This window comes from Lepisma saccharinum, chromosome 1 (assembly GCF_977018435.1).
Source record: "Lepisma saccharinum chromosome 1, izLepSacc3.1, whole genome shotgun sequence".
NCBI lineage: Eukaryota > Metazoa > Arthropoda > Insecta > Zygentoma > Lepismatidae > Lepisma > Lepisma saccharinum.
In genome coordinates, this window is record NC_139229.1 from 24,204,391 (window position 1) to 24,227,179 (window position 22,789).

Genomic DNA, 22,789 nt, shown 5'->3' on the forward strand with positions numbered 1-22,789 from the left:
TACGAAGAGAAAAAGCGACAGGACCAACCTATTATTGATGCTATAAGTGGACTAGGTAAAGACATCAAAGATGTTACCGAGCAAAATAAAGATTTAATCAACGAGCTCGTGCCACTTGCTGCTCGAAATTATGCTGTGCCTACACCGATATCCAGTATTCACACTACCCCGTTCGAACTTGGAGCTGCACCTCTGAGACGTCAGGTTCTAGGCAGTACCTCTTCGGACAAGGTAGTTGAATTAGGTCCGTTGGCGAGAGATTACCTGAGCACTGGGAAATTTGAAAAGGACGAGGTGTTTGGATTGTACCCCTCTGTGGAACTTAACGAGGGTGTGGTTTGGAAAATTGGAAAGTCAAAAGTTACGTTCGAAGGTGACGACGTGAAAATTAATTTGGGCGAGAAGAACAGCTGGACTAGGTATCCTGGCACTGTGGGTCTGTGGGAACTTATCACCAAAAAGCAACCTAAAGATTACACAGACGAGGATTACCAAAGTTACACAGAAATTTTAATCATGACGGATGCCCTGTACCAAAACAACGATGCAACACAGAATCGCGTAAAATCAAGCAGTGGAGAAAAATACAGGAACCTCATCAAGCCAATATGGAACCAGCTCAAGACTGGCAGCGGTGTCAAACTCTACAATACCCTACCTAAAGAGTTTGTTTGGGTAGACGACGTAAGGAAGCTTGTAGATCGATTGCTGGTTATCGCAGGCGAAGAAAATGCAGGCAATCGCAACTTCCACAACGAGAAGGTGGGCATCATGGACATGATTAGCACCAAGCTTAGCAACTTTATTGTCAACGACAACAAAGGTATAGGTTACCTTATCAAAATCATCAACACCCTGCCACCAAAATTCTGGAATGTGGCCGAGGGTCGAGGTCTCGTGAACGACATCATCAACAAGCTACCCTTCGAGATGCACCTACCAGGTTACCAATATTGCGGACCGGGTACTAAACTGGAACGGCGACTGGAGAGAGGAGACAAGGGGGTAAATCTGCTGGATGCTGCATGCAAGGATCACGACATTGCTTACAACACATATACGAATTTAGATGCGCGTCACGATGCTGATAGAAAATTGGAGCATGCTGCGTTCGGGAGACTCGTCAGCAGAGACGCCTCGCTGGGTGAACAGGTTGCAGCATTGGGCACGACCATTGCCATGAATACAAAACGAAAATTGGGGTGGGGGCTGTAATTAAATAACATACAGTAAAAAATGTCTACGCATATAACAGACTTACCAACAGAAGTGTTATACAAAATATTTACATTTACTTTCGACGATAGTCACGAGAATGTTAAAAAGCTTATTGATTTAGTTAAAATAACACCACAATTTCGCTTGCCCTGTGAAATGCTACTTCTGGATTATCTGAGAAAAATAAGCGGTGTAAAATCTTCTTCTTCTCCCTATGCTCTTTTTCGGGCTGCTGATGAAAAATTGGCTGATAAGATGGACGAACTTCACGAGTGGAGACAGGGGAGGAGACGATATACAGACGACTGGTACGCTTCAAATGCAGAAACCAGTAGGATCATCGATCACCTCATCGCATTAGGCAATGCCGAAACTTTTTTCTATAAATAACACACTGTAAAAAATCTACGAGACCAAAAAAAAATATTTCTTCGATATGAGTGAAAAAATTAGTGACGTCCAGGCATTAAAACAAATGCTAAATTTGTCAGTCGAGTATGTAAAAATTCAGGAATTGGAAGTGGACAAACCTTACGCAATAACTTCCGGTTCAATTGTTGCAACCCAGTATGGTCCCAAAGTACGTCTGTTGCTCAACGGACAATACAGCCTATTTTTACCAGATCGATACGCTAGCATGTTATCCGACGAGAAGCTATCTATTTTAATCGAGAGTAAAACTCGAATCGTGTACAAGGGGACAAAAGAACTTCTTGGTAAGAAAACAAAGCACATAATCGAATTTGTTTAATAGCTGCAAAGTATATATAAATAACATACCGTAAAAAAATTATACGAGTGAGAAACAAAAAAATCTCGGAACATATATAAAATAACATATCGTAAAAAAAAAAATACATCATGAAGCCCAAGGGCGTCGTGTACCAGATACCATATTCGAATCTGAAAACGCTGGGTGCCCTCGATGGGTTACTCACCAAGAAACAACGCGAGAAGAAACGTTCATGCTTGTCCAAAGGACACGGAATGAAATTGCTGCTCAGCACTCCACAATTGAAAAAGTTGCAGCATTCGCGGAAGCAGCAGAAGATTGGAGGTTTCATATTCAGCATTCCGGCCATCTTGGCAGCTTTGGGTGCTGTTGGAAGTTTGGCCGGCGGTAGCGCCGCCATCGCCAAAACCGTCATCGACTCGAAGAAGAACAAGGCCGAGCTGGAAGAACAGAAACGTCACAACCTGGCTATGGAAAAGAAGGGGAAAGGTGTGACCAAAAAGCGAAAAAGCAACCTCGATGCTTTGAAGAAATATAAAAAAAAGAAAAAGCCCTGTCCAACTTCGATATTGAATCTCTGATCGAACCGTTGGGAATAAGGAACTTCAGGGGTGTTTTCATGTCCGATTCTCTACCCTCTGCTGTGAAGAAAAAGGAGTATGGCGTGGTCAACCTGGACAGTTACAAAAATCCTGGTACACATTGGATATGCTACCTCAAAATTAACGATAACAATGCATTTGTTTTCGATTCGTTCGGTGGCACACCGCCTGCCAGGTTGGTGAAGTATCTCAGTGTTGCCAACCTCTACTACAATGACAAACGCATCCAGGGTTTCACCGATGTTAACTGCGGCCACCTATGCCTTTTCGTTCTCGCATACATGTCTAAAATAAATAACCCCTCAGTGGAGCATTTTCAGAAAGCATTGTGGTACCTAAAACACCATGGCAGTGTTCCATCTCACCAGCGAGACTTCGGTCTTGAAACTCGCGTTGCATGACGACATCATCTATCCTAAATCTATTGCTCTTCGTGCATTCTACAGCATGTACCTAATACCCAATGTCACGGAGCACAATAACAAAATTACTGTTGGAAATGAAAAAATAGTTATCATGCCAGGACAGTACAATCTGTCTACCTTGCAAGCCCAATTGCCAAGAAATGTACTGCTATCTCAAAATTCTGTAACTCACAGAGTTGAAATTGTGTCTGCTACGGAAACAGTAGACCTAGGCACTGTTGGAGAGCTTCTGGGATTTGAGAACAACACAAAGCTCGAACCTGGCATCAAGCACATCGGTGCCAACATTCCTAAATTTCTAGCCATCGAGACTCTGAACATACATTGCAACGTGGCAGAAGGCATGATCACCAAATCCTCGGATGGCATCCCAGGCAGTCACAAGAAAACAGGTATCATCGCTACGTTCAAACCAAACTCTGAATTCATGGAACCGATTATCTACACACCCTCACCACCGATATACTTCCCTATATCTCGTAATCGCATAGACAACATAGAATTGGCAGTGACAAACGAAAAAAATGAGGTGGTGAATTTTGCCGGAGCTACTACCACCGCCGTCGTGGAGATTAACGTATAATAAATAACAATCATGGAGCAAATCGAAAGTTACGAGTTGCAGTCCTTCCCACCCAATCGTCGCACGTTCGCCAATTTGAACGAACCGAACAGGGAGATCGAATACGATGTGGACGTCGGGGATGGGTTTATTCACCCTCACAGAGCTGATTTGTATATCAAGTTTGATGTGGTGAAGAGAGACAACGGGGAAGCATTTAACGCCAATGCAAATTTAAAACTCGTGGACAATTTTGTGCCGCATCTGTTCTCGCAAGTGGAAGTTAGAAAGCATGGCACCGTCATCGATAGGGTTGACTACCCCGGGATTACTTCTACAGCTGTGGGAACACTGAAACTCTCCAAGAGCGATGCGGCATATTACCAGGCAGGGGGATTCGAAGCAGATACAAAAATCAAAACTCGAAGCCACACAGTACTGTTTCCCATGCGCTTGCTTCCAGGCTTCTTCTCCGACTACACGGAGATTATGTGGAAGGGTGGCTTGCGCGTCACTTTTCGCAGAAGCGCCAATGACAACGATGTGCTGATGCGTTACAGCACCTTGGGTGCAGACGGTGCAGCACTTGCCAACACACTACCCGACGCAGCCAAGTGCGTCATCCAGTTCATGGAGCTGCGCATGCCTGTGGTAGAATACGAATCTAACTACGGTCTCAAGTACAAAGCCGATATTTTGAAGAACCCCCAAGTACCCATCCAATTTTACGGCTACCAGTGCGTGCAGAAACCTGCTTCTGGCAGCCATTTTGAATTTGATGTTACTACGCAGTTCAACAGCATCCGGTACGATATGCCAGAGTTTACCGTCGTGCTCTTCCAGACGGGGAAAGATAATAACCAAGAGAAAGATTCTAGCCAGTTCGATAATTGCAAAATTAAGAATGTTTACCTCAAAAATGGAAGGAATGAAGTTTTTCCACGCGAGAATTATAACTTAAACATTACAAACGATGATTACCTGAAACTTTACGAGGCGTACACAGCTTACAAGAGAGTGACCTCCGGCAATGTGGACGTGTACTACAACCCCGACGAGTTCATAGCTCGCAGACCCATGTTTGTCATCAACACATCTAAAAGAAAACAGGTGGTTGTTAACGATCGTACCAACATCAAGATTGTATGCGAGTTCCACGACGCCTTGCCTGCAGATACTCTGTGCAGTGTCATTCTTATTGCAGAGAAAACATTTGTGTATGACGTCAAGAATGAAAGAGTAACTGAACAGTTTTAGATACAAAAAAAAAAAATTAAAAAAATAGCACACAACTACAATAAGCAGTTTCCCAGAAGTTTAATTTTGCTGTGCCATGCATGTAATCGAGGAAGTTGAAGTAAATTAAAATTGATTTTTTTTTTCATTTTGCATTGCCTATTACTTTTTGTTGCACTCTGGGCAGGCCTTACTAGTTTGGAGGCGATAGTGGCCCCACGGAAGTGTATGGACCCCACATTCAAGAATACACCTCTTGTCGTCGTGTGCATCCAGAGCAACTTTCCTGACAATATTAGTTGTAAGCACATGATCGACGCTTTGGATACGATGCTCTTTTTGTAGAATGGGCGATTTTGTTCTGAGGCACTCGAGGTAATCCTCAAACTTGAGGTGCTCCCGAACCACTTGCCTGCTTACACCCTTTGCCTTTTTTGTTACAGAACCCTCAGCCCGGATCGCATAGGCTTTGGCACGAAGTCCAGCAAAGTCCACAATCACATCCCCGTCTTTCTCGTCCTTGAGTTTGCCGGGTATTTTTTTGTTTCGGGGCAGAATTCCATACCGGTTTGGCTGGGGATAGCCCGATGTGTCGAAGAGCTTGACAAGAGCTGGAACTTTGGCTATATCACCATACGCATCGGCCGTGCGAACATGGTACACCAAGCTGTCTGTGTCTGTGTAGAGGAGTGAGATATTGTGGTTGTAGTGTGCACGTAGTATGTCGTAATATGTCTCGAACATGCACAACTTGCTCAGATCCAAAACTGCAGCTCCCACATAGATGGGCTTGTTGAGTAGCACCTCGTCCCGGTTCATGTGAATCAGAGACATCTGTTCGTTGTAAATTGTTCGAGAGCTGAACAGCGAGCTTGCAACAAGTCGACGACACTGTGTTTTCTTCGTCACCAACCTTATATCAACGTGATTTCGCACATTCTCCATGGTTTTCCCAAATACCGCATTGTTCATTAATTTGAAAAAATCGCGATCAAGTTCCGAAGTGGCAGCAGTGCGATGTTCGGTGTTCAGTTCGATGTACGGCTTCAACCATGGAGACTGCCTGAACAAGAGCACGCGGTGAACTGCTTTGACCGAGACCCCTTGCTGCATTAACCACTGGAGGTTCCGGTAGTGTAGCACATAACGCTTTTTGGGCTCCAAGTCCATGACGAGCTTTGGTTGATCTGAGCCAGGTGGACACTTGAATTCCGGAGCAGGCGAAAGGTCACAGAATGTATCCTGCAGCTTCTCGGGGAAGTCAAGGTCCACCTCGGCAAAAAACCCAAACTCGTCGCACTCTTTTTCGATGTCGTGGTATAAAGGATCAACCCACTCAAACTGTCCTGTTGGGAGTGGCTGCATCATGGAGTGCCCGTAAAGATTATTCACATCAGTGTACATGATGTAGCTTGATGGTTGGGAGCGATCGTAACCAGTGGCCATGTGCTGATTGTTGGCGTGTGCGAAGCGTTGCGACACTTGGACCATGCCGCCCCGGATAGCTCTCTCGATGAAAAGCATGATATCAATATCGGAGATAAGGGAAAGTTTAACTTTAGTCAGCAGGAGCATGGCCGACCATGCCAGTCCAGGAAGGCTGTAAAAATATACAGGGTCCAGGTTGTAAATGTTTTTCGCAGTCGCCCGGAACGCCTGGAACACATCGCCAAGAAGCGTCACATCAAGCTTCAGGTATGCATCGTGGTAATCACCAAAAGTTCGGCAACCCAACTTGACCCACATAGACTGAGCATGCTTGTACTCCTCGTCGGTAATACCTGAACCTCTCAGCTGGCTGTAGAATTTATCCTGGGGAGGCAGCAACTCTTCTTCGAACTTGGAAGGGTCGGTGACGTATTCGTAGGGGTAGACCCCTTTACGTCTGATGAGTGCGACATCTAAGTTCGGGAAACTTGATGTGGTAATGGCTAGTTGGTCGTCTCTGAGCTTCCCAGCAAGAGCATCCAGGCTTGCCTGGAGGAACCTCAGAGAGTCGAGGAACCGAAGCTCGATGCTCCTGTTTTTTGAGTCGCCGGGGATCGGCACCCACTTGCTGACGCTAATATAACGCTCCTCGTTTTGTGCCAGGACATTGATTCTTGCATTGTCGTACCCTAGATGTGTGACCAAGTGATGGAAATCATATCCCGAGCCATTGTGAAAAAAGACCGGTATGAAGCGCGGGTCCCTGGCTCTCAAGTTACACCTGCTGCACCACGGGCCAATGTAGCTTCCGGTCCCATAATGGTCATGGTGGTGGACCTTTTTGTTATCGTCAGTGAAGACCGAGTTGCAAACAGGACAATTTAGAGCTATTTCGTGCTGATGCTTGTCTTTGGGAGACAGAGGCAGCATGGGCTTGGGGGCCAACAGCACCTTCCCTATCTTGATGGCTTCCTGTTGCATTCTCTCCAGGAAGTGTTTGACCGGGTCGGGACCGCGATACACATAGGGCTCGGAGGCAATATGTTGGTCTCGCCACACCACAACATAGGAGTAACTCGAGGCCTCGTGGATTTGGAAAGGAATGGTAGAGGATGTTTCGGGGTTGGGCTCGCAGTTAGACAGAGGTTGAAGAAAGGCCTCGAAGTCTGCTACAATATAGGCAGGATGCTTCACCATAGCACTGTGCCTGCGAAAGCACTCTACTGCACCAGGTTCGGGCAGGATAGTTCGTGCAGGCTTGTTGGTACCACAGTAGAGCATGTGGCGAGCTAGCTTCTCAGCAGCAATGTTGGGACCTCTGATGCGCCGGTAATCCTGCTGTTCTCGATTGCGAAATGTAGACAAGCACCTGCGACACACCTCGACGTGGTGACTATCACTGCTCCGTTGGCTCGAAACAAGCCGAGAGAGCGAGCGAATGAGGGTGTAATGGTGATGGGTTTCGTCCTTGATGAGCAGGAGGTTGATTTCTCGTGCCTCGTTGTTGTTGCTCACGTTGCTCACGCGGATGGGGTAGACCTCATGTTTGTTCTCGAGACCGTAAACATTGATGGCTAATTGCAGGCCCAACAAGTCACGAGCACGAACCTCAAACTTGCGAATATGCGAGACTTCTACAGGGTAGGCAATCCCCGCCATTGCATCCTCCAGTTCCAACTCATACTGCTTGTAGTGTGCAACACGGCGTGGACTCTTTTCCCAAGGTATAGGGTGCAATGCTGCCAGCACCGACCAGAGGAAGCATTTGGTGTCTTTGTTCTGAATATTGAGAATAGCTTTTTTTGCTTTAACCTCGGGTGGCAGGGCAATATAGCTAGACCCTGCCAGTGGCAGGAATTTGTTAAGTTTCAAACAAAGTTTGTGGGGGTCGCCACACAGCGAACCGCCCGAGCCTTCAGCCTGATGCTCCTCGTGCTTTGCCACAAGCTCCTCGACAAACTTGTCGTAGATGCTGTCGAGGTCAGTGACATCTGCCTGATGCAGTGTTTTTGCTTTTGTGGCATGGAAGAATTTATATATTTTATCAGACGGTTTCTTATACTTGCAGCATAGCACAGCATAGAATTTAGTGGAGTGTGTGGCCAATGCATCGTTGAGGATGGATATTATCTTAGCTCGCTCGCTCCCCAGAAAACTACGCACATCGCAGAAGCTGTCTGATGTTATGTCAAAGTCTTCTAATAAATGCTCAAACGCAAACCGGTCTGCTTTCTTCGCCAGCTTGACGCGTTTGGCAGGTGGCCATGCATCGAGAGAGGTTACTTCTACCTTTCGCTTGGAAGGTTGTGGTAGAGATGTTCCAGTGCTCTTGCAAGTAAGCTGGTGTCGCTTGAAGTTGGGAATAGAAATATTTTTTCCACACTTAGAGCACAGTTTGGTCGCACATATTTGTTTTCCCGGCACACAAGTACGACAGTGCCTTTGAAAATGTTTACTTGACACAGCAGTTTGGCACGTAGTGCAATTTTTTACAGAACGCATAATGCAGAGATTTTTTGGGGGTATGTTATTTAATATCCAATGCTGTGCAATGCAAAATATAATTGTTAACTTTTTTTTTTAAAAAAAAATCTTTTTTTGAAATATTCTCTATGACCTTACTTAGGTTTTTCCGCCAAATTATATGCTTCTAGTCTCCTATACTTTGGTGGAGCCCGTTCAGGTTCTATCCCCCGCCATGTGGGTTCCTCTACCAATCCAGCAAAGGTGAGAAATCAGCGCTGTGCTCCGGCTTTAGACAGCCAATAGAAATTTTGCTTACTTAAACCAATCAGAAAACACCACGTATAAATTATTAGCCAATCAAAATCTCTGTTATTTTAGCTATCATATAAAAAAATGCAAAATATCCCAGTTTCAATTCGATCCATTTATCTGAATCGAAGAAACCGACAATTCACATATCCCCATATCATTGTATGCTTGCCCTATTATCACCTCTTTTGCTGTTGTGCTCAATTAGTTTTCACTAATTGGCGATTTTCTTGAAGAGGTCTAATAGAACAAGATACGGCGGTATGAGAAATATGCAAATTTAAAGATATTTTAGCGAATTACGCCGGCATAAGCTAAGTTCGTATTGCTAGAAGGCCTTCGTCGTTGCAAGTCACCTAACCCATTCACTGGCAAAAAAAATTAAAAATGTTGACGTACTGAAAAAAAAAATAACTTGTTCCACTCAAGCATTCATCGAGTTCCAACATTTGTACAGAGATGGCTCTGTTGTTGTCGCTTATCAAATATATATATAATTTTGGAATATCTCTTAAACGGTACGAGATAGCCAAAATCTGTTTGCAGATTTGTAATGTACACTCGAAGATAAGTAAAAGTGTGAATACAACCTATGCTCGGAAATCCAAAATGGCGACCGGAAGTAGGTTCATCTCTTAAACGGTACGAGATAGCCAAAATCTGTTTGCAGATTTGTAATGTACACTCGAAGATAAGTAAAAGTGTGAATACAACCTATGCTCGGAAATCCAAAATGGCGACCGGAAGTAGGTTCATCTCTTAAACGGTACGAGATAGCCAAAATCTGTTTGCAGATTTGTAATGTACACTCGAAGATAAGTAAAAGTGTGAATACAACCTATGCTCGGAAATCCAAAATGGCGACCGGAAGTAGGTTTATCTCTTAAACAGTACGAGATAGCCAAAATCTGTTTGCAGATTTGTAATGTACACTTGAAAATAAGTAAAAGTGTGAATACAACCTATGCTCGGAAATCCAAAATGGCGACCGGAAGTAGGTTCATCTCTTAAACGGTACGAGATAGCCAAAATCTGTTTGCAGATTTGTAATGTACACTTGAAAATAAGTAAAAGTGTGAATACAACCTATGCTCGGAAATCCAAAATGGCGACCGGAAGTAGGTTCATCTCTTAAACGGTACGAGATAGCCAAAATCTGTTTGCAGATTTGTAATGTACACTCGAAAATAAGTAAAAGTATGAATACAACCTATGCTCGGAAATCCAAAATAGCAACCGGAAGTAGGTTCATCTCTTAAACGGTACGAGTTAGCCAAAATCTGTTTGCAGATTTGTAATGTACACTCGAAAATAAGTAAAAGTGTGAATACAACATATGTTCGGAAATTTACAGAGTTCATAGGAATTGTTATTTTATAGAACATTGTCAGCCATAAGGTTAATTCACCCTCTTCTCCTCAAATCGCATTACATACATGTGGAAGACAGAGGTAAAAAAAATTAGGTTAAATTAACCTCTCTCCGAGAACTGACCCCGAGCGCCCATTTTTAGCGAGCGCTATTTCAGCGAGCGCCATTTCAGCGAGTGTTTTTGTAAAGCGAGTTGGCAACACTGCTGGTGAGGTTAACATACACCGTGAAAGGCTACGCCGAGTTGGCAACACTGCTGGTGAGGTTAACATACACCGTGAAAGGCTACGCCGAGTTGGCAACACTGCTTGTGAGGTTAACATACACCATAAAAGGCTACGCCGAGTTGGAAACACTGCTTGTGAGGTTAACATACACCATAAAAGGCTACGCCGAGTTGGAAATACTGCTGGTGAGGTTAACATACACCGTAAAAAGCTACGCCTCGCCCGAACACATGTACACTCACACACAAAAAAAAAGCTAAAAAAATTATACACCGTGAAAGGCTACGCCGAGTTGGAAATACTGCTGGTGAGGTTAACATACACCATAAAAGGCTACGCCGAGTTGGCAACACTGCTTGTGAGGTTAACATACACCATGAAAGGCTTCAAAATATCAGTTGGTGAAATTTTCGGGGGGGTGAGTTGGCAACACTGAGCCCCACATGATGATTCGAGCCCCAAATGAGGATTTAGAACCGGGCCACCTGTACTACTCATGTCCTGTTTCTCTCGTGTACCTTATTTCATTTGTCTTTGGTACAGAGTCAGAAGAAGACCTAGCTAGAAGGTTGAAACGTAACGTTTAGTTCATGTTTTATAATAAAATAAATTTCTGCCTTGGTCAGCATATTGAGTTTTTGGTTATCATGGAAACAAGGCTTAATGTTGTTAACGTATCGTTCCCGTTCCTTAATTTGTATATATTTATTTCACTACATTCTTCTTTTGAGTGTGAACTAAACTGTTAATACTCTTTAATAGTGTATATTATAGCATTCATAGAAGTTTACCCTCTATGTGGAGCTGGTTGTTGCAGCGAGCTAGCTTCGAAGAGTATGATGACGTCTGTTACCTTCATCTTTTTCTGCCTTATGGTTCTCGTTTTCACTTTTTTATTTTTTATTATTATTATTATTAGACGTGTCTTGTAGATTTGATTGTTCTGACAGATTAACTCAACAGTAAAATTTCAAGTCCCTCAAACAATAAATGCATTCCCTAATCATATGGAAAATAACCACATGGAAATATCTTTCACATGCAAAAATTGATTTTTAATACGTAATATTAAGATATAATATTAATATTGAGGATATGTAAAGTCATCGGATTTTAATAGCAAATTTTCAATGACATTCCCTGCCACCGGCGTAGAGGTAAGCAACCTACATAACGCCTTGCAGGGAAGCGAACATTTCAGGATCTAGGTGTCCCATTTTTATTGCCGTTGACGGTACATTTAATTTTAAAAACTACCCAATTGGACGAGCTCACTATCATCCACGATTTTCGTCTATTTGATGTTTTTTATAAAAAAGGAAGAAAATTCTAGAACACTCGTGTTGATAGTATTCTGATGGTTATGTAAATATTTTAATATTAATATTAACTACAGTAAAACCTCGTTAATCCGGACTAATGGGGAGGATAAGTTGACCGGTTTAACGAAAGTCCGGATTAACTGAAATAACCTAAAATAACAGTAGAAAGTGCATTAAAACTCCGTTTATAACAACAAACCACGTTTGTTATGGTGTATTTAAAGGGCATAGGCCTAAATACACTATACAGTACAGTACAAAGTCTGCGGGAAACAGAATTTCATCAGTGGTTGGCTGCCTTTTCTTTGGGAAGTTCTCTTGTTGACTTCTAGCCACATTTAAAACCTTGCCTTCTGTTTCTTTTTTTCTTTTCTTTTTTTGCCCTTTGCCTGTCCGGATTAAGCGAAGTCCGGTTTATTGGGGTCCGGATGAACGAGGTTTTACTGTATTATTGATTGTAATACAATGCATCATTTCACTAGTCGTTAGCTCGTCGCTCTAGTAAAAAATAGACAACACCATGTTAACAAAAATAAAGAGTTTCGTTTCGGGAAATTTTCCATTGCGAGCCCTGGACACAAGTGATCTCACCCTTCTCAAACAACATTCTGGTCAAGCCCCTCACTTCGCCTTCTGGCGTAAGCGCGGATTGCATTCGTTTTGTTAGGTTAGGCGTATTAGTTTCAGGGTTGCTTAGGCAAATTACCCTACCTGGGGGGGATGCATTACGCAAATTTTCTCAACTGGTGGATAGAATCCCCCGCGTTCACCTCACTTGAAGCACTGGCATCATGAGAATGTTGAAATCATAACCTCCACCCCTTTTATATCATAAGCTCACTCACTATCTTATAGAATTCGTGATCCTGCGGCTTGATTGATCGATTTGGTTTATTTTACTTCGCTTCTCTGTCACTTTTGGCTAATCTCGGGGATGAGGATCATAGGCGTAACTTGGCGGGGGCAAGGGGGCACTTGTCATCCTAAAATGTTCAGGTTTATTAATATTTACAAGTTAGGGGACCTGAGGTGGAAAGTAATATAGAGTAATATTTGTGATTTCGCAAAAGTCTTAGTTACGTATTTGGCATATAATCCTTAATGCTGTTTTTATTGGATGGAAAACTTTTCGAATCTTTTCCCCCAATCTTAATCTCCAGGATTGATTCTGCCCCTAAAAATTAGGCCGTTTGATTCTGCCCCTCAAAATTAGGCCGTTTGATTCTGCCCCTCAAAATTAGGCCCTGATTGATTCTGCCCCTCAAAATTAGGCCGTTTGATTCTGCCCCTCAAAATTAGGCCGTTTGATTCTGACCCTCAAAATTAGGCACTGTTTGATTCTGACCCTCAAATTTAGGCCGTTTGATTCTGACCCTCAAAATTAGGCCGTTTGATTCTGACCCTCAAAATTAGACCCTGATTGATTCTGACCCTCAAAATTAGGCGGTTTGATTCTGCCCCTCAAAATTAGGAAGTTTGATTCTGCCCCTCAAAATTAGGTCCCGTTTGATTCTGCCCCTCAAAATTAGGCCCTGATTGATTCTGCCCCTCAAAATTATTTCCCGTTTGATTCTGACCCTCAAAATTAGGCCCTGTTTGATTCTGACCCTCAAAATTAGGCCCTGTTTGATTCTGACCCTCAAAATTAGGCCCTGATTGATTCTGCCCCTCAAAATTAGGCGGTTTGATTCTGCCCCTCAAAATTAGGCGGTTTGATTCTGCCCCTCAAAATTAGGCCGAGTTTGATTCTGCTCCCTCAAAATTAGGCCCAAGTTACGCGCATGATGAGGATGAGTGATGATATGATGAATTTGAAGAAGGGACACTCGCAAGGAATACCCATGCCCAGACCAGAATTCGAACCCGAAACATCTGACGTCGTAGCGCGCATTACTAACCACTCCACCATGGAAGTCGGCTGTACTCTACGACCAAATGAAATTATTCCATACAAGCCGAGGAACGCTATCGATTTGTTAAACAAACAAGGAACTTTTTGTCTTCGAAAGGGTTGGGCATATGATGTCATTCTTGTTCCCATTAGCATTATGAATTCAGTGAATTGATTATTACTTTTCTATCTCCAAGCTTTCCATTATATCAATTTGCTGAAATGAAAGCATGCAAAGAAACACACGAAAAAGGATTATACTGTTGCGTAATCGTAGGGTATAAAAAAAGTGGTTTCATGACCCTGTACTTTCCACCCACAAGGCTTGGCGGAAATGATGTTTCCCCTTGCACAAAAATAAACAGAAACGGAGCTAGATAAGGCCCTTCCTCGCGAGTTACAATCGCGCCGCTCATATCGCCTCGCACATGGCTTCTAAAAGTCTTAAGTCAGTGCTGCAGAGAGTTCCGCAAAGATTTGAATAATCGTTTTGGTAAGTATGTTTTGATTTGAAACTTTACTTTCTCTATGCTGTTGTTTACGGATTAGCTTTCCTTACATCGTGTTTGCTGGTTGACACGTGAAGCATAATCTCTTAACCTACTGGCAAGACAAAATTTGTGCAAGGTGAAAGCACATAAATCTACAAAGCATAGGGAATGGACCTAGAGTTATAGCAGATCTGAAAAGTTGAAAATGTGTCCAACTTACTTTAGTTTCAATTATTCCGATCGCACTTGAAACTGTAGGCCAGTTCCCGATTAGCCTTGTATAACCTTGACTGAAAACCAACTTTTTTGTTCACTTATAGGCAAGAAGTGTTAACAAATAAAAATTTGATTCTTGATTAAGTTTTGTCAGTGTACGAATTAGGAAGGATAATGCTCGATTAAATGATCAACAGGATAAGCTTCATCTTATTTGTGGAAGTTTGTACAGATTATTATTAATAATAATAGCTATGTAATGAATGAAATTCTCCAAGTTTCACCGTTCTACTGTTGGGTCTACTGAATTTTCATTTTCCACATGGAGTATTCCTATTTCTCCCTCTGTAAGAAATTTAGCTGTTTACCTTTATTTCAATCAAATCAATATTTTACAATTGAGATTCCAAAAAAAAAGTCTATCAACTCTGTCATGCGTTGACGAAACAAGGTGTAGATTTTTCTCGCCCTATGCAGTTTTTGCATTCAGTATACTACCTATTTTTAGTCAACAATAACAAACACTTATAAATGTTGTTAGCATTTCCTACTGTCAGGCTTAGTAGTCAGATTGAGGTGAGGAATAAAATCATTACCTTTTCTGTCAGGAAATGCTGGCATACTGGCCTGTTTCTTGCCTGATAGTACTAAAACCAATACAGAAAATTCAGCTGATGAACTTAAGAGTGAAGTGATAGCGACAAGCACTGGAAGCGTACACAGCGGGATTATTTTGAACCTCTCTGCTCATATCTTACATGCATATTCGAAGCGGGTCTCAATCCTGACGTTGTAGAATAAGCTCCACCCACACAGCGGTAGTGGTAGCTCAGGCGCATGTGCAGAAGGCTACAGCGCATCTAAGTGGTCATCCTACGCAGCATGTACTGTAGAATTTAGACCCGCTCGTCATTAAATCCTAAGTTGTTTCGAATGTGGGCGAGCTCTATCTTTCTACACGATAGTTAAGCTAATATGTCGAATAAGACAAGATTCTCGGGAAGTGCAGTCACGGACACTTGAGTGTTGTGAGAATCCCATTGGAAGTCAACGGGATTCTTACAACACTCAAGTGTCCGTGACTGTACGAGGAGAGTCTAAGGCACATTTAGAAAAAAACACCCAAATAGTATGTGGTCAAAAACATCTGGTTTATTTTTAAATATAGTCTCCCCCCTCTATTAACACACTCTTTCCATTTGAATGACAAGCTCCTAATTCATGCTGTGGAATGATTCGTTCCGAGACTCAAAAATGGAGTTGATAGCACAGATCTTTTCGTAGGTGTCAAATCGATGCTCCTTTAACTCGAACTTCAAATGTCGAAATAGACAAAAAAAATAACTAGGAGCCAAGTCTAGTGAATAAAGAGGCTGCATAAGTCGGACTATTTCTTGGATGGGTCTTGATAAATAGTGGCCTTTTCAGCTCCAAAAACAGTCAACAACAGCTTCCGTGTTAATTCATCGCCCACACTCTTCTCTTATCGCCACGTCAACATAAGATGAATGGTCGATTTCTGTGTGTCCTTTGTCTCCGCTATTACAGGAAGTTTCCATCTTCTGTCTGGCATCACTATTTCTTCGAATTTTTAAAGGATTTTCAGTTCTGGGCAGTGATGGAGATGGTTCTTCTTGAATGGATTTTCTTTCTCTGTTGAACTTGGTAACCCAATTGGTACACGGTGGCTAGGGAAGGTGACGAGTCTTTCTACAAGCGAGTGTGGATGTCCTTGGGTGGTAAAAAAACAACAACAGAGACCATTACAAGAGGGATGAACCCCCGAAAGTAGCCCAGCCTCTACCTGCATACATCCACATGTATGCGCTGGTATCTGAAATTTACACCAGGACGTCATATCCATTGAATTTCGGTTTCCCCGTCTTACTTTTCCTCAATTTCTTTATTATTCCAAATGAAACATTACATGTATGTACGGCCATGGAAAAAAGTACTTCCGCTATAGAGCGTTAACACCAGTAGTCTTATGAAGGAAGTATTTCTTTCCACGACTGTACATAGTTGTTCGGAGTTCCAGAACAACGATGTTCATTGTACAAAATAATACAATTGATATAATTAACACAATTAGACTTTAAGCATTTTTCATTGATGATGAAACATACTGGAAAAGGTATAATTTTGTATTTTTTTAAATTATGTTAATTAGTGGTTTAGCGTGGAAACTAGTGAGAGTAAGATAGTTTTGTTGTTTAGTAGTAATTAGGGTAAAATAGTATAAATTATATTGTATACACATGCTTATGGCCAGTGGCGGCGGTTAGGGGGGGGGGAGTTGGCCCGCCACTTTTTGCCACTTCGGCCCTGCACTAGGCTAAACCTTATCGACCAAGGGAAAGTAACCTGTCCTTGCCTTGCCCCCCTAGTTATCGAACCAAATCGCCGCCACTGGTTATGGGTAATAATAGGTCACTTGGGTGGCAACCCTTCCAGCATCAAGAACTCTATCACTGCACGGTACTTCAATTGCTGTTCCGCCAAGATTAGCTCACGTGGTTCATTATCCATAGCCACAGCACCCACCTGAAATGAGCAGAGTACAAAAAACTGAGCATATGAGTAACAGTGTTAACATTATTCAATCACAATATGACATGTCTACATGGACGCCTTATATGGTATTCTAAATTCGCCTTGGACTTCCCTCGAAAGTCTCGATGTCATAGATTTTATACAATATAGAATATGTCTCTTTCGTATCTTATTTCAAATGCTGATATTTGTCTCGTTACACCATCTCTATTAGCGTCAGATCACAGCATGAAAGTTAAACATTCACAAAACATATTTGACACATTCTATCTTTAAATTTAAGTTGACTGCGAAGAAAATATCTTCACGAGGTTCTTATCAGAGATACGCCTACTCAAGTGCCGGTACTTTTTTATACACATATACTTATCTATACCGCAGTTTCCCTTGCCAATGAGGCAAGAATCAGCAACTACTTCGCCGGAACAGATTGTTATGTTTCTTCGAGGCTACGTTTGAACCACACTGCAAGATGTATGAGTCAGCATAGTGTAAATTCAGGCTCTGATTGTGTTGAAAAATTTTGTTGCGTAATTCAACATGTGGACTAATGTAATGCGGAAACTCACTGTAAGTAATGTACTTTTACACGTACTTAAGTGCAAGTCATAAGTCTAAATTTTGACAACCAGGATGTATACATTTTACAAATGATTGTGTGTGTATATAAACTATTAACAACTACAGCTTGGAAACATTTACTAAATAAGAAGTTTGCAAATTGATTGAGTGCAATTCCCAGAACTATGCACAGCTACATCTTCGGGACACAAAACCTTAAATATTCCCTCCTCTGTCCTTCCTGGTTTATTACTTTTACTGCTCTTGCAGTTTCGGTCTTGGGTACCAAAATTTTTAAATGATGCACCAACCTGGGTTTATTTTCATTTTTAATTGTCTCGTTTCGGCTACCAGTTCAAATACACGATGTTATACAGCAATATTTTTGTCGCAGTTACAAGTAACAGTTACTTCCTTTAAAGAATTCAAACTGTAACTAGCTACTTTTAAAAGTATCTGTAACTGTAACACAGTTACTTCTTGCAACAGAAGTAATCAATTCTGTGACACTTAAATTATTGACTTGAAAATTTCAAACGTGAGGAAAGAGCTAAATTTGACAACTCTGTTTCCAAGGATTTCTCTGGATGCTCAGGTGAAAGAATTTTTGTGAAATCTTCTTAGCAAGGAAGCTAGGCTTTCTTGTGCGAAAACGTGGGTGTATTGTTGGACTCGCGTACTTTCGACGTGGCCAAGGCCACGTCTTGTACGCTCGCATGCGTGACCTTCGGCCACGTTGTGGGCGCAATCATATTATAGATGGGGTAAAATGTCTGCATGTTGTATTGGATGAAGGGGAACAAGTGTATAAGTTCGCTAATTTGAAAAGTTTCGAAAGTTACTTTATGTGTGTATGAGCTCTAATAAGGTACAAATATTCAAAAGAGTATTGTCTAATTTCTTAATAATAAACTGAGTAAGTAATAACCGTTTCAAGATAATTAGTTGGGTGTTTTCGCATAAACGAATTCAATAGCGACACTAAATTGAAAATGGAATATTTACGTCTTTTGTCATTTCCACATTTTTGAACGTAATTGGATAATAACTGTTTTCCGCCATTCCCCCCAAATTCCTACCTTGCGTCTGTAATAAATTCTGACGCTCGTATTTTGAAATACGAAAAGTCTAGTATAATTCACTTACAGTAGTTTTTGGGGTGAAAATAAACTTTCTTGAAGTTCCCTAGCAACGTCCGTTTCCATGGTGAACAACAAGCACTGCAAACTCTCTAAATAATTGTTTGTTATTATACCTCTAAACATTTAGTTAAAACAACCACGATGTAGATAATATTTTCGCATTCAGTTTACCAATATGTACGTAATTGTATCTGGGCTGAAACTCCTTATTACGTAGATGTCACCCTTGTTTGAAGCACCTTTTCTAACCAGGAGTTGATTCAATTGTGTGTTGTAGACCTGTGAGAAATATAATGTATCTCGACAATTAAGAATTGAAGGAAACAATGTGTGCAAAAGAAATGCTCGTGGCAACGGTTGCTAATGACGTGAAAAAAGGGCATTTACACCCTTAAGGAAGGGCACAGTGAGCGATTTCTTAATTTTCTCGGCCTTTTGGGACGATTTCATGGGGGGTCGTAATCGGGCAATTTTCGCCTCCGGGGCTTCCTTCATGGAGAACATTTATGTCAGTGAGTCAGTGGGATTGGGGCTTTATATATATTGTACGCTCGCATGCGTGACCTTCGGCCACGTTGTGGGTGTAATCATGTTATAGATGGGGTAAAATGTCTGCATGTTTTATTGGATGAACCCAAACAAGTCTATAAGTTCGCTAATTTGAAGAGTTTCGAAAGTAGCTTTATGTCTGTATGGGCTCTAATAAGGTACAAATATTCAAAATATTATTGCCTATTTTGCTAATAATACACTGAGTAAGTAATAACAGTTTTAAGATAATTAGTTTGATGTTTTGCATAAACGAATTTAATAGCGACACTAAATTGGAAATGTAATATTTTACGTCTTTTGTCATTTTCAAATTTTTAAACGTAATTGGATAATAATTGTTTTCTGTCATTTCTCAAATTCCTACCTTGCCTCTGTAATAAATTCTGACGCTCGTATTTTGAAATTCGAAAAGTCTAGCATAATTCCCTCACAGTAGTTTTCGGGGTGAAAATAAACGTTCTTTAAGTTCCCTAGCATCGTCCGTTTCCATCGTGAAGAACAAGCAGCGCAAACTCTCTAAATAATTGTTCGTTATTATACCACTAAACATTTAATTAAAACTACCACGATGTAAATATATGGGCATTGAGTTTACCAATATATACGGTTCGCTTATTTGGAAAGTTTTGAACGTAACTGTGTGTGTGTACGAGCTCTAATATGGTACAAATATTCAAAATATTCAAAATTGTCTATTTTCTTAATAATAAGTGAGTAAGCAATAACAGTTTCAAGATAGTTAGTTAGATTTCTTGTATAAACGAATTCAAGAGCGACATTAAATTGAAAATGCAATATTTACGTATTTTGTTATTTTCACATTTTTGAACGTAATTGAATAATAACTGTTTTCCGTCATTCCCCTCAAATTCCTACCTTGCCTCTCTAGTAAATTCTGATGCTCGCATTTTGAAATTCGAAAAGTCTAGCATAATTCCCTTACAGTAGTTTCCGGGGTGAAAATAAACTTTATTGAAGTTCCCTAGCAACGTCCGTTTCCATGGACAACAACAGGCACGGCAAAAACTCTAAGGAATTGCATGTCATTATACCCCCTAAACATTTAGTTAAAACAAGAACGATGTAGATAATATTTTCGCATTGAGTATAACAATATATACGTAATTGTATCTGGGCTGAAACTCCTTATTATGTAGATGTCACCCTTGTTTCAGGCACCTTTTCAAAACCACGAGTTCATTCATCTGTGTGCTAATGATCTGTGAGAAATATAATGTAGCTAGACAATTAAGAATTGAAGGAAACAATGTGTGCTGCAAAAAATATCCGTGGCAACGGTTGCTAAGGACTTGAGAAAAGGGCATTTTCACCCTTAAGGAAGGGCCGATTGAGCGATTTTTTAATTTTCTCGGCCTTTTGGGACGATTTCATGGGGGGTCGTAATCGGGCGTTTTTCGCCTCCGGGGCTTCCTTCATGGAGAACATTTATGTCAGTGAGTCAGTCAGTGGTGGGATTGGGGCTTTATATATATTGGACTCGCGTACTTTCGACGTGGCCTTTGGCCACGTCTTGTACGCTCACATGCGTGACCTTCAGCCACGTTATATTATAGATGGAGTAAAATATCTGCATGTTGTATTGGATGAAGCGGGGACAAGTGAATAAGTTCGCTAATTTGAAAAGTTTAAAAAGTAACTTTATGAGTGTATGGTCTCTAATAAGGTACAAATATTCAGAATATTATTGTATATTTTCTTAATAATAAACTGAGTAAGTAACAACCGTTTCAAGATAATTAGTTGGATATCTTGCATAAACTAATTCAATAGCGACACTAAATTGGAAATGCAATATTTACGTCTTTTGTCATTTTCACATTTTTAAACGTAATTAGAAAATAATTGTTTTCCGTCATTCCCCTAAAATCCCTACCTTGCTTCTGTAATATATTCTGATGCTCATATTTTAAACCAAGGGTCCCGGGTTCGCATCCCGGTCGGGCTTGGTTGTTTGTGAATGTCCGTTCATCAATTTCATCCTTTAATCACTCATCCCCATCTTCGCAAATTAGCCAAGAGGCACAAAACGCGAAGTAAAATAAACTAAACCAATCAATCGTATTTTAAAATACGAAAAGTCTAGCATAATTCACTTACAGTAGTTTTCTGGGTGAAATAAACTTTGTTTAAGTTCCCTAGCAACGTCCGTTTCCATGGTGAACAACAAGCACGGCAAACTATCTAAATAATTGTATGTTATTATACCACTAAACATTTAACTGAAACAACCACAATATAGATATTTTCGCATTGAGTTCATCAATATATACGTAATTGTGTCTGGGCTGAAATTTCTTCTTGTGTAGATGTCACTCTTGTTTGAGGCACCTTTTCAAAACCAGGAATTCCTTATCTGTGAGAAATATAATGTAGCTAGACAATTAAGAATTGAAGGAAACAATGTGTGCAAAAGAAATGCTCGTGGCAACGGTTGCTAAGGACGTGAAAAAAGGGCATTTTCACCCTTAAGGAAGGGCCGATTGAGCGATTTTTTAATTTTCTCGGACTTTTGGGACGATTTCATGGGGGGTCGTAATCGGGCATTTTTCGCCTCCGGGGCTTCCTTCATGGAGAACATTTATGTCAGTGAGTCAGTGAGTCAGTGGTGGGATTGGGGCTATATATATATTGGATGGACTCGCGCACTTTCGACGTGGCCTGTGGCCTGTGGCCTGTGGCCACGTCTCGTGCGCTCGCCGACGTGGTTCGCTTATTTGGAAAGTTTTGAACGTAAATTTATGTGTGTATGCGCTGTATATGTACAAATAATCAAAATATTATTGGTTTCTTTCTTAATAATAAGCTGGGTAAGTAATAACAGTTTCAGGATAGTTAGTTAGATGTTTTATGTAAACGAATTCAATAGCGACACTAAATTTGAAAAGTAACATTTTACTTCTGTAGTCAGTTTTACATTTTTAAACATAATTGAAATAAAGAAATGTTTTCCTTTCATTCTTCCCAAATTTCTATCTCTCCTCTGCAATGAATTCTGATGCTTACATTTTAAAATTCGAAAACTCTAATACTGTGCACAAAGTGGACTTAAAACACCAAATCAATCAATCAATCGAAAACTCTAGCATAATTCCCTTATAGTAGCATTCGGGGTGAAAATAAACTTTCTTTAAGTTCCCTAGCAACGTCCGTTTCCAAGGTGAACAACAAGCACGGCAAGCTCTAAGGAATTGCATGTCATTATACCCCCTAAACATTTAGTTGAAACAAGCACGATGCAGATATTTACGCATTGAGTATAACAATATATACGTAATTGTATCTGGGCTGAAACTCCTTATTATGTAGATGTCACCTTTGTTTCAGGCACCTATTCAAAACCAGGAGTTGATTCATCTGTGTGTTACTTATCTGTGAGAAATATAATGTAGCTGGACAATTAAGAATTGAAGGAAACAATGTGTGCAAAAGAAATGCCCGTGGCAACGGTTGCTAAGGACGTGAA

The 22,789-nt window shown here is 41.1% G+C and overlaps 1 protein-coding gene across 5 annotated transcripts in view; it reads left to right on the forward strand.

The window, feature by feature from the left end:
- The window catches only part of LOC145993750 (chitooligosaccharidolytic beta-N-acetylglucosaminidase-like), a 122,617-nt gene that overhangs the window by 24,498 nt on the left and 75,330 nt on the right, over window positions 1-22,789 (forward strand). Inside the window, exon 1 of one of the 5 annotated variants that reach the window (XM_083129570.1) lies at window positions 14,204-14,283. The exons of 3 other annotated variants lie outside the window; for them this stretch is intronic. Coding sequence is in view for 1 of the 2 variants with exons in the window: in XM_083129517.1 (XP_082985643.1) it covers window positions 17,591-17,620 (30 nt within the window). In the remaining variant the exon portion in view is untranslated. Of the gene's footprint in view, window positions 1-14,203; window positions 14,284-17,503; window positions 17,621-22,789 lie in introns of those variants that run through there. One more of the 5 variants, XM_083129517.1, reaches the window with a different exon arrangement.